This window comes from Lates calcarifer, linkage group LG17 (genome assembly GCF_001640805.2).
Source record: "Lates calcarifer isolate ASB-BC8 linkage group LG17, TLL_Latcal_v3, whole genome shotgun sequence".
NCBI classification, from domain to species: Eukaryota; Metazoa; Chordata; class Actinopteri; family Centropomidae; genus Lates; species Lates calcarifer.
The window spans coordinates 13,579,172-13,590,381 of record NC_066849.1 but is presented as its reverse complement, the minus strand read 5'-3'; the positions used below and the strand labels follow the sequence as shown (position 1 = coordinate 13,590,381).

At 44.8% G+C, this 11,210-nt stretch overlaps 3 protein-coding genes across 4 annotated transcripts in view; 2 read left to right on the top strand and 1 right to left on the bottom strand.

Moving 5' to 3' along the window:
* Positions 1–15: 15 nt before the first annotated feature.
* LOC108881326 (kelch-like protein 23) lies at positions 16–2,200 on the bottom strand. The gene is made up of 3 exons (XM_018673263.2): positions 1,101–2,200; positions 565–976; positions 16–450 (listed from the first exon to the last, which is right to left on the bottom strand). The coding sequence occupies exons 1-3, from the start codon at positions 2,116–2,118 to the stop codon at positions 147–149; spliced, it is 1,734 nt and encodes a 577-aa protein (XP_018528779.1). The 5' UTR covers positions 2,119–2,200; the 3' UTR covers positions 16–146.
* A 177-nt stretch (positions 2,201–2,377) lies between these two features.
* Positions 2,378–11,210, top strand: part of lsm7 (LSM7 homolog, U6 small nuclear RNA and mRNA degradation associated) — an 18,005-nt gene continuing 9,172 nt past the window's right edge. The window contains exons 1-4 of one of the 2 annotated variants that reach the window (XM_051076993.1): positions 2,378–2,432; positions 2,696–2,786; positions 2,932–3,003; positions 3,675–3,824. In XM_051076993.1, the coding sequence (XP_050932950.1) occupies positions 2,427–2,432; positions 2,696–2,786; positions 2,932–3,003; positions 3,675–3,817 (312 nt within the window). In that variant the 5' untranslated portion in view covers positions 2,378–2,426 and the 3' untranslated portion in view covers positions 3,818–3,824. Of the gene's footprint in view, positions 2,433–2,695; positions 2,787–2,931; positions 3,004–3,674; positions 4,153–11,210 lie in introns of those variants that run through there. The other variant, XM_018672989.2, reaches the window with a different exon arrangement.
* tmprss9 (transmembrane serine protease 9) overlaps positions 5,604–11,210 on the top strand; it is a 6,849-nt gene continuing 1,242 nt past the window's right edge. Inside the window, 16 exon segments of the mRNA XM_018673270.2 lie at positions 5,604–5,976; positions 6,765–6,979; positions 7,108–7,235; positions 7,311–7,378; positions 7,477–7,603; positions 7,605–7,653; positions 7,790–7,834; positions 7,921–8,034; positions 8,244–8,409; positions 8,562–8,836; positions 8,985–9,127; positions 9,738–10,023; positions 10,148–10,261; positions 10,346–10,514; positions 10,593–10,858; positions 10,987–11,123. Of these exon segments, the coding sequence (XP_018528786.2) occupies positions 6,847–6,979; positions 7,108–7,235; positions 7,311–7,378; positions 7,477–7,603; positions 7,605–7,653; positions 7,790–7,834; positions 7,921–8,034; positions 8,244–8,409; positions 8,562–8,836; positions 8,985–9,127; positions 9,738–10,023; positions 10,148–10,261; positions 10,346–10,514; positions 10,593–10,858; positions 10,987–11,123 (2,220 nt within the window). The 5' untranslated portion in view covers positions 5,604–5,976; positions 6,765–6,846.

The window sequence follows — 11,210 nt, the reverse complement described above, 5'->3', positions numbered from 1 at the left end:
CCATTTTTGTATCAAAGCTTTTATGAAACTGCTTTTCATTATTTATGTCACCCAGAAATCACAAACTCTGCCATAAAAATCCATTCAACTAACTACACACAGTGCTATGTAGAGAAGAATAATGCACTCAGTCACATCACACACCATCACGTGACCATTCTCATGGTGACACACCCCCGGAGTGGCACAGGGCAGGGTATGGCATCATCTACCTCAATGCAAGTGTCTATGTAAGGGTCCATCAGCACCATGTTTGGGAATGCTTTGTTACTCTTCCTCTCACTGACCAGGTATATCTGGCCGCTGACTGTGGTGCAGCCACAGAAGAACTTCCTGTCCAGAGATTCCTCTTCCAGCACAGTCCACTCATCTGTCTCCACGTCAAAACGTAAGGTTTGGCCTCCGAACAGGAAGAGGGCACCATTGAGCTCAGTGGCAACCAGGTCATACCTAGGAATAGGTTTGTTTTTTTTAAGCATCATCCTGCGAATCTAAAATCTATATTTTGAAACTATTTACAAATAAAGAAATTCCACTGTGACAGTGTATTGGAAATTCACTCACCGTGGAAATGGAGAATAGGAGACCACATCCCACTGATCGTCTTTCACCGCATACCTCTGAACTCCACTGTACACCTCCCCGTTTTCATCCAGGCCACATGCCACATAGATGCACGATCCCAGAGCAGCAGCAGCTGCCCTCTCCACTGCTCTAATCATGGGGCAGACCCCCTCCCACCCCTCCTCTGACCCCAGGACCAGCCTTTCTACATCAGCCACGAGCCCCTCATCCATACTGCCGCCCAGGACATACAGTACAGAGTCCATCCCTATGGAGCAATGGCTGTGTCTGGACTTCTGCAGGGCTGGTCCATCCACCCAGCGCTGGTTCCCACATTCGTATATCCTGACCCAGTCCACACTGAACCACAGCACATCCCGGAAGTAGCCCCCCGTCACAACCACACTGTCTCCTACATGATGAGAAAATACACAAAATACACTTAAAAAATACACAACGATTTCACAGTGTGTTATATTATGTTACTTGCCTTTTAGTGAAAGACTTTTTTTAAATCAGCATTACCCAGACATTACCTACTGCAGCTACTGAGTACTGTGTGAGATTCTTCCTCTGCAGTGGTGCACAGCTCTGCCATCTACCACTGAGCGGGTGAAACTGGTACAGCGCCTGTTGCTCCTGATCGTGAGGCCCACCCAGGACAAAGAGGGTCTCTCTGGTCCTGGTCCTCCTCATTGACCTGCCCACTGACCAAGATGCTGGGAAATGTTCATTCAGCTTGCAGATGAGCTTGGCTCTGGGGTCAGAGCTTTTCATTCTGGTCAAAAGTTCAGTGATAAACGATAAAGAGAGAGACTCAGGCCTCACCAGCTCGATGAGCTCCAGGAAGTGTTCTTCTCGTTTAGAGTCGAATGACACCCAGTGTAGGGTGGCCTCCAGGGCCAGGTCGTCCTTATGGATGGCCAGGTCATCACTGGCGAGAAGATGTGCTACGGTCTCCTTAGGTAAGGACAGGAAGTCCTCCTCAGCGACGATAGCAGCAAAGTGTGTGAGCACCACCTGTCGTGCTGCGGTGTAGAGCTGCGTGCAGCCCAGCTGCCAGGCATAAGCCATCATTCCCAAACAATTACTGAGGTGCAGCTCACGCTCCAGGAACTTGCAGCACAGCAGCCTGGCTCGCTCAAACTGGAGGAAGTCTGCGGTCTCAAGGATCCCCAGAACGTTTTCTCGGTCCAAAGCCAGCCTGGACGTCCTGCTGTGCTCCATCAAGACCCTGAAATGCTGCAGACCCACACCTTTAATTTCAACCTTCCTTCTGCTGCTCTCTACGCCACAGCCAAAGAACAGAGCCCTGAAGTAAGGACTCTGGTGGGCCAGACACTGACGGTTGACATAAAAGCTCTCACCTTCTACCTGCAGAGTGGCATCAGGGATAACAGGCTCAGGGTCTTTCACTTGTAAAATTGATTCATCCTCCTTCTGTTTGTTCATCTGCTCTGAGAGACCTGTCAACCTAAAGCTCTGAGGTGTCTGCTCAGAGTCAGCTTTACAGGCCATGTCACAGCAAACAGTCACTCCAGCCGTACTCTGCATAGTGCCTCGTCCTCCTTCTGGTTTACAACACACCAGCTGATGGTATTTTTAGACATTGCCCTCTGACTAACTGTTGACTGAACGCAACAAGGAAAAGGAGATCAGTTTGAAGACAGATGCCAATTATAATATAATCAGGATAAAGACTTAGAAGTTAACACTAGTTTTCTTATTAATAAACTGATCATTTTCTCCTTTTCTCAGTAAATTGAGTCAACAAACTAATGACGTCAGCTACAGGCGCTCAACGATTTGATTGGTGGAACACTTCTGAGGTCACAGATTAACTTCCGTGTCACACAGCTAACATGGCGGTGAGTTCGTATGGTTTTCGCTTTCATTCAAATGTCTTTTCTCCTGTGCACCCACAGACATTCTCGGCTGTATTCTTAGCCAGTAATTGTTTGTTGCGAACATAGCCTGAGGTGTAAAACCGCTCTTCCTTAAACAACATGCGGTGTTTTGTCTTGTCTTGGCTAACTCGGCTAGCCAAGCGAAGCTAACCTCAGGGTAAGTTAGTGTTTGTGTGCGGTTAGCTCGCATGTGATTCACAACACTGTTCTTCTGCACTGTGCAGGATAAAGAGAAGAAGAAAAAGGAGAGCATCTTCGACTTGTCAAAATACATCGACAAGCCGATTCGTGTGAAGTTTCAAGGAGGACGAGAGGGTAGGTGCATTCATCCAGCTAATAGGCTAATGCTAACCAATCTAGCCAGTGGAATGAGAAATCAGTGATAAACGTTTGAGCTTTGTCTCCCTCGAAGCCAGTGATTTCACCAATGTAAATGATACAATGCGTATTTCCCTCTCAGCCAGCGGTGTCCTAAAAGGCTTTGATCCTCTGCTGAACCTGGTGCTGGACGGCACAATCGAGTATATGCGTGGTAAGTGGATATTAGCTCACCCTCATGGACAGCGTGGAATTTATGAATGAGATGAGGACTGGGGACAGTTCGGGATCAGGGCTGGGCTGACTGTGACAAGGAAACACTGAAACGAAATAAACGTTATAGAAAGATGGCACTTCATTCTGACAACTTCATTTAGCTGGATGACTGGGAGAAAGCTAATATTCATACACAGTACAAAACTCTACCATCGTCTGTAACCCTAAGCCTTACCCAAACAAATTGTATCTGTGGTGCTGAACCATAACCTCATTATACTAAACTATGCCTTAATCCCAGCAATGGAGAGGCAGTTGTATGCAGCTGCTGTGTGTAGTCTGCCAGTCTAAAGAAGACGTAGGTTCATGATGGTGTCTTCTATTATGTTTGAAGTCACTTCCTATAAGGATCAGTATGTGCAGCACATTTATTCATATGTTAAAGTCAGTTGTGGTCCTTAGACATAAAATAATCAACACAAACAGCCACAACACAACTGTTGTTTATTAAGGGTGAAACAAGGAGAGCCCAGGTTGAAGCCCAGTTTTAACTCAGGTTGCACAAGTGGCATATATATATATATATATATATATATATATATATATATTTTTTTTTATGCAACACTTCAGACTTTAACTCTTCTGTGTTTATGATCTTTGCGTATCCAGATCCTGATGACCAGCTGAAGCTGACAGAAGACACCAGGCAGCTGGGGCTGGTGGTCTGCAGAGGAACCTCCGTAGTGCTGATCTGTCCTCAGGACGGCATGGAGGCCATACCAAACCCGTTCATACAGCAGCAGGACGGCTAACACACACACACACACATGTACACACACACAACCATGCACATTCTTGAGTATTTTGTGAGGTTTTTGTTGTTTTAATTTGTTTTAATCATAACTGTAATAATACATACAACAAAGCAGTTTTCTGTTGTTAAAAATCATAAGTTGATCAGCAAATGGACACTTGGCAGCACTTCACTTTTGTTTCTGTGGTGTGCAAATTTGCAAATATTTGAGTTGTAAAGAGCCCACAAGTTTGGGAAGTGTTAACAGTACTGTTTTCTTTTTATCCAGAATAAGTAAACTTTTTACTATTCTTTGTTGTTTTTGATAAGAAAATAAAATGAAAATGTATGTTGGGTCTTGTAAGTTCGTTCCTCCTTGTTCTTGAACATTTAGGATTTTGGAAAACCAGATGACAGACAGTAGTGATTTTTAAATGTGATATATAACGCCCTGAGAGTTCTGCACTGTCTGCTTGTATTTAGTACAGTCATATATTCTCTGCAGCTCAGTGTATCTGTTGCCTGTCTTTGCCAGAAAAAACACCCAGTGCAAATTTTCTGGTTAAATAATGGCAACACTCTTCCATAATGATTGATTTCCCAAGGGGATGTTTAGGATAAATAACTGGATCAAACCTCCAGCCACGACCCCTGCAGTTTTAATCAGAGCAGAGTGTTTCTATTAGCAATTACAGCAGGACGACCTTCAGTCAGACTCTCTCCAGTTTGGACTCTTTGTTAATTTCCAGCCAGGAACATTTCCTCTCATTCATTTTTAGAAATGACAATAGTCAATTCCAGTTCTTATCATAACTATTTCTTATCGTGAAAATGTTTTCTTACTTTTATCCATTTTAAAAAACCTATCCTACATTAGAACGTTCCTTTAATATATTTCCCCGTTCTTCACTCTTCTGAAGATAATGTCTGATTGTAAACATCTGATGATCCTTGACAGGAAATTTAGATTACCAAATCTGTTAAAATGATTTTAGTATTTGAGAGTCAGTGATAGATGGAGGTAATTCTGAATTTATTGCAATTGTAGCTCTTGATCTTTAGAAGTGTTTAGAGGAATAAAGGGAGTGTGTGTGTGTGTGTGAGAGAGAGAGAGAGAGAGAGATAAGCCATTCATGCCTGTGTGCACACTGACAAAGACACATCTGTGGTATTAACTGCTTTGGGTTGGATGTGTCTTTAAGCAGGGTGGGCTGGGTAATATAAGTAAACTTATTTACCTTTGTTAGCATTGTTTCTTTAGGGGAGACGACAGGGTGCTGCTATATCAGACATATAAATGTCATTCAAAAGAAATTTGAATTGAGAGGCTGCTACTAAAACAATAATTACTCCTCAGAGTATTTTACTTAGGAGCAATAAATCTGCACCAGACTTCACTAATGTCATTTGGACAGTGGGAGTATGAAATATAGGCTGTTTCTGTAGCATCATAGAATTGTGAAATGAAAACCCTTAAATGGGCTTTTATTTAATGTCACTTCCTCTCACACTGTCAACCAAAGTGCTGTAGGTTAATTAAGTCACATTAAAAGCAGCTGAACTGATGAGAGAGGCTGTAATCCTGGTAAAAGGACCCTAGTGGTTTGCCAGGTGTTGTGAGCCCAGGACCTGGAGCCAAGTTTTTTTTTTTTTTTAAGGCAGTATTCGCTCCTCCTCTGCTGCTCAGTTACTGTGTCAATGGAGCACAGACAGGCAGCATCTAAAGGGAGTTCTTATCTCCACTGACAAGCATGTAGATTTTTTTTAATCCCCAATTTTTCTCTGGCATTACTTTTCTTCAACGTACGTTGCGTAAGAGAGAACGGGAGGCGTCTTATTATTTACCTGGCGATCATGGGAGCTCTGAGGTGACAGGAGAAAATGCCTGCGCACACCGGGGTGTAACGAAAGGGCTCAAGACCGATGGGAGGGAGGGTCGGCCGGGGGATTTTCTGAAGCCGAGTCGATTACCTAAAGTAAACTGAAAGGGCGAGTTACCTGCGGGACGGACACGGCACGCCCCTCTTGGCAGGTGGAACAAATAGCGGGCCTCTCGGCGCTGTCCGCTCCGTCGTCCTCTTCCATCCATGTATCTGTGCCTGTGCGCACCCGGTCACGCACTGAGGACTGCGGGCATATCGTGAATGTCAGCGTTCAGAGGAATGAGAGAAGAAAGAGGTGAGTGAGTTTGCTCCAGAAAATAAAGCCCGTATTGTTGAATGTCGCGCGGTGTGAAGCGCCCAGAGGCACCGTGCGTAATTTGCAGGTACAGAGGAAATAGGCAATCATCGCCGCGTGCGTTCATTTAGTTAAATCGTTATCTGTAAAAGTAAAGGAAGGTTATCCTCTTCTTTTTTAAAACAAAAAACAAAAACAAAATCTATCTCGACATTTGATTTGCAACATGGCCACCCTGGTCTCTTTTACGCACACCTTCAGCTCTGCCGAGCAGAGATACTGCTCTGTGTTTCTGTGGAGACTCAGGAAGTTGAGAACCCTCTTCTCAGATGCATGTGTTTGCTTTTTCTTTCTTTTTTTTTTCTTGATACAAACAGCTGGGTTTACTGTTACGCAATGTGCCTCCCTAGTTTGCTGCAACGACATTGTTTTGATAATTTCACATACGAGTGGGAGCTCGTTCCTTTTTCTTTTTAAGAACACCGTACTCATTATGAATAAAGTCATGAGTGTGTATTTATCAGTTTCCAGAGGATGATAGAAGTATCATTTTATTACTGTTTCTGACAATTCAAAACTGTTTTATTGTGATTAGTTCTTAAAGATTTTGGTATATATACATAAGTGTCAATATCATGAAGATGTTTATTTACATTATGAAGTTGATTTCAGTTCTATCATCCAGCCTAGTCTACTGCATGACTGTATTATGTGCCATCATGTTATATCATAGAGTGCCTTCTAACATTTTAAGATGTAACCCAGTACAGTTACTCTGTTCTTATCAGGCCTGGATCATTTTATCTGTTGGCTGTTATGATACTGGAGACAGTGGAATGCGAGTTGTGAGACTGGTGCTGTGAATCCAACATGGAGGTGAAGAAGGATGGAGGAGGAGGAGGAGGGCCGTGGTCGTCTTCTTCTCCTGCCTGCTACAGGAGCACCGTCGTGGCCTCGCTCTTCTTCTTCCTCGTTGTCGGAGTCTTTGTGGGCCTGATTATTGGTGGGTCCACACAATCACAGACTTTAAACTGATCAACCATTATCTCCTAAGCTTTATGAAATATGCATATTCTCTAACTACTAGGTGCCATCTTTAAGTGTTAACCACCTCTCCTCTGTTGTTACCAGCATACCTGGTGCAGGAGCAGCATTATTTCATGGAGACGGTGGAGCTGAAGGGTCTGAAGTATGATCCTGTCTTGCAGGATGAGAACTCTGGTTTCTCCATAGTACTGTCCACAGTTTTAAAGTCCAAGGTCAGTCCTGACTGTCACCCTGACGACAGGCTAATATTTCCCCTGAAAATGTGCTAAATTGTTAATTTCTTACAGATTAAAAATGTCTTTGCTGCCTCATCAATATCACATCACTACCTTGACTGTAGTATTGTTGCCTATGGGTAAGTGAGAAATAAACTAAGTCTGATAATTTATTCGAAGTGAAAAAGCATCTTGGAGATTAAACAGACAACACTGTTTTCCTGCTCTTCCTCACCAGTAACACTAATGGTGACGTGATGGTGACGTTCAGACTGCTCTTCAGGGTCTCCAAGGTCCAGCAGTATTCAGACAGCTTTGTTCAGGACCTGCTGAGAGCAGGGTTCAGCTCAGTAATGCACGGGAAGCCAGCTAGAGGTGCCAGAATTTGGACAGATCAACACTATCGTCTTACTGGGTAGTAAAACTACACTGTCATCAGTTGACTGTCTGTGGCTCTACAAGTGGATGTGTGTAGTGGGAGTGAGACACGTTGTCTTAAGGCCTCCACAGTCTTCACAGGATCTAATGTTCAGCTTTCTCCTCCTTCCTAGGTGCCAGTGGGAAGTCATTTTACACTATTGGAGATGAGATGATTGGTAAGTGAACCCACTCTAAATGGTTCATCTTGTAGCCTCTTCTCTGACCCTTCTCTCACCATTTTTCTGTCATCTGGGTTCTGCAGCCAGGTGTCCTGACAATACTTTCACCTGTGACAATGGGGAATGTATCACCAAATTAAATCCAGAGTGCGACTTCATCCCTGACTGTGCTGATGGATCTGATGAGGCTCGATGTGGTGAGTGAATGTTTGAAACTACAAATTTTACTATTGTCCTTTCAAGCCATTATTTTTTTTTTTATCTTTTTGGTTCTTTTGAATAAAAAATCAGCAGGATACACTGCTACTGACTGCTCATATTTGAAGTTACTAACATACCGTGCCTGTAAGAAAAACCATCACCTCTCCTCTCTGTCTTACCCATACGGTTGCACTTTCCTCCCCAGCCTGCGGCACACGTCCCGCCATGGGGAGTCGGGTGGTGGGTGGAGAGGATGCTCGACAAGGGGAGCTGCCATGGCAGGTCAGTCTGAGGCACCATGGACGCCACACCTGTGGAGCCTCCATCATCAGTGAACGCTGGCTGGTCAGTGCGGCACACTGCTTTGAGAGGTAGGCACTGATCATCATTTCCATGTTGGTGAGGAGTTCTTTATAAACGTAAATCTAATAATCTAATCTAATATAAATGTAAATCGTACTGTTAAGTGACTCGCATGTATATTTTAAATCTTTTGTCTTCTCTTACTTTTCCCTTTTTTAAGGGACAATGACCCCAGAGAGTGGACGGCTCTGGTGGGGGCCAGCTTGGTGAGCGGTGAGGAGTCCGAGTCCAAGGCGATTAACATCAAGTCACTGGTCGTGTCTCCAGACTACAACCCCATGACCACTGATAACGATGTAACTGTGCTGGAGCTGGAGACCCCCCTCACCTTCAGCTCTTACATCCAGCCTGTCTGCTTGCCCTCCCAGTCTCACGTCTTTGTTCCGGGCCAGAGCTGCGTGGTGTCAGGGTGGGGCGCGTTACATCAGTTTAACAGTGAGTCCGTGTGCAGCACTGCACCTCAACACAACACCAGAACTGTACAGTACTGTAGTTATTCTTCAAAGCCGATACATGTTTCTCAGGACTGCATGCTGAAATACGATCAGTGTCAGTGATTCAGTTGTGCTGTGCTGTTGTCTAGGCGAGGTGCCTCCTACGCTGCAGAAGGCTGTGGTGAAAATCATTGACTCCAAGGTGTGCAATAAATCGTCTGTGTACAGAGGTGCTGTTACTCACAACATGATGTGCGCCGGATTCCTGCAGGGCAAGGTGGACTCGTGTCAGGTCAGTGCTGTTTCTGTAGCTATGTGATTACCGTTCACATAAGGTGGCTACAATAGCACAAGCTATAGACTTACATTTTCTCACAAAACTTTCTTGTCCTGGGGGCAGAGTTTGTATACACACACTGGTGATCTGCTCTTCCTTTTCTATCTTGAAACTTAAAGTAGGGCCAAAACTGTATGTTAACACCAGTCCCACCCTAAAAATAGTAGGTTGTTTTTGTTACTTGTTTCTCAGCATAACGTGGTGAAGCATGCTGGTAATATGACAGGAAGAAAGCATGACATTCTTCCTCAGACAGGGCCCTAGTCCCAACCTCTCAACACAGCTGGATCAGATAAATTCACCTGGATGGTTTCAGATTGAACTCAAAATCAAGTGATTGCACTGTAGAAATATTTTATTTGCTTTTATGCTTTTAATTGTAAATGTGGCTGTGATTTTGGATTCTTTATCATGTAAATATCAGGGCTGCTTAAATCAAGTCTTGAACTTCAGTCCCACTATTTTCTTTTTTTTAAAAAAAAAAAAACTCAAAATAACAACTAAAAGGTGAGTTATCAGCTCTTGTGTCAGAACATAAGGGATCTTGTGGTTTTCTTCCCTGCAGGGTGACTCAGGGGGGCCTCTTGTGTGTGAGGGGGCCCCGGGAAGGTTCTTCCTAGCCGGTGTGGTGAGCTGGGGCGTGGGCTGTGCCCAGATCAACAGGCCTGGGGTTTATTCCCGTGTTACCAAGCTCCGCAACTGGATTCTAAGCCACACAGATCCCAGCTTGGTCCGTTACCACTCCCAGGATGTTCCCACAGTCCCAGATACCGTGACAGAACTGGGCTTTAATAATCCGCCCGCACCCACGACCATAGGCATCGATGTATCGTCCACACCAGCACAACCTGGTAATGTCATACTGAAAGCAACTTCTTATTAGTTGTTAGTTATAAATGCAATATCACAAATATAGAAGTCACTAAGTTGTTTTTATCCTAAAATCCAAACTACCTCCTCCATCATGTCTTCCAGTCTTGAACTGCAGCGGAAACTTCCAGTGTAGCGCCACCTCCTGCATCAGCAAGATAAACCCAGAGTGTGATGGAGTCCCAGACTGTCCCAACCAGGCAGACGAGAGAAACTGTGGTATGTTTATATCAAATGCATGAGGAAAAGAATACTACACACGTAATTAAAAGGAAACACTTCTGAGGTGTGTTTATGTTTCAGACTGTGGTGTGCGTCCTGCACTGGGCTCCAATAGGATCGTGGGTGGAGTCACGGCTCGAAGAGGGGAATGGCCTTGGATCGGTAGTCTGCAGTACCAGAGGCTTCACCGCTGTGGTGCCACACTCATTCATAGCAAATGGTTACTGACTGCAGCGCACTGCTTCAAAAGGTAACGTGTATTTAGCTAGATCTCAAATCTGACTACCCACCCTACACAAACTTACTGAAACTACATTTATTACAACAGCGATTCAAGCCCCACTAACTGGGCTGTGAGCCTGGGATCCGTGCTGCGCTCTGGGGTGGGGGCCCTGGTCATCCCCATCCAGAGGATCATCACTCACCCAGCTTTCAATGGCACCAACATGGACTACGACGTGGCTCTGTTGGAGCTGGCAGTCCCGGCCCCCATGTCCTACACCATCCAGTCTGTCTGTCTCCCCTCACCGGTGCACCGCTTCTTGAAGGATGCAGAGTGCTACATCATGGGCTGGGGATCCATGAGGGAAGGAGGTGAGAGAGGAAGATACTGGCCAGACACAGTTATCATGAAAAGCATGAACAAACTGGATAACCATTGTCCATTGTGCACATAGTAAAAATACACAAACCACTAATATAATCATTTTTCTTTTCACCAGGTTCATTGACCAACCTGCTGCAGAAAGCTGCAGTGAACATCATTGACCAGGCAGACTGCCAGCAGTCGTATAGAAATGTGCTGACTCCTAACATGATGTGTGCTGGTTACATGGAGGGAGGCCGGGACACCTGTTTGGTAAGATGCTGTTCATTATACTTTGTGACACAAATACCTTCCTCTCAACCTGGAAATGGGCCGGACATCTGGCCGGTACAGTCTTGG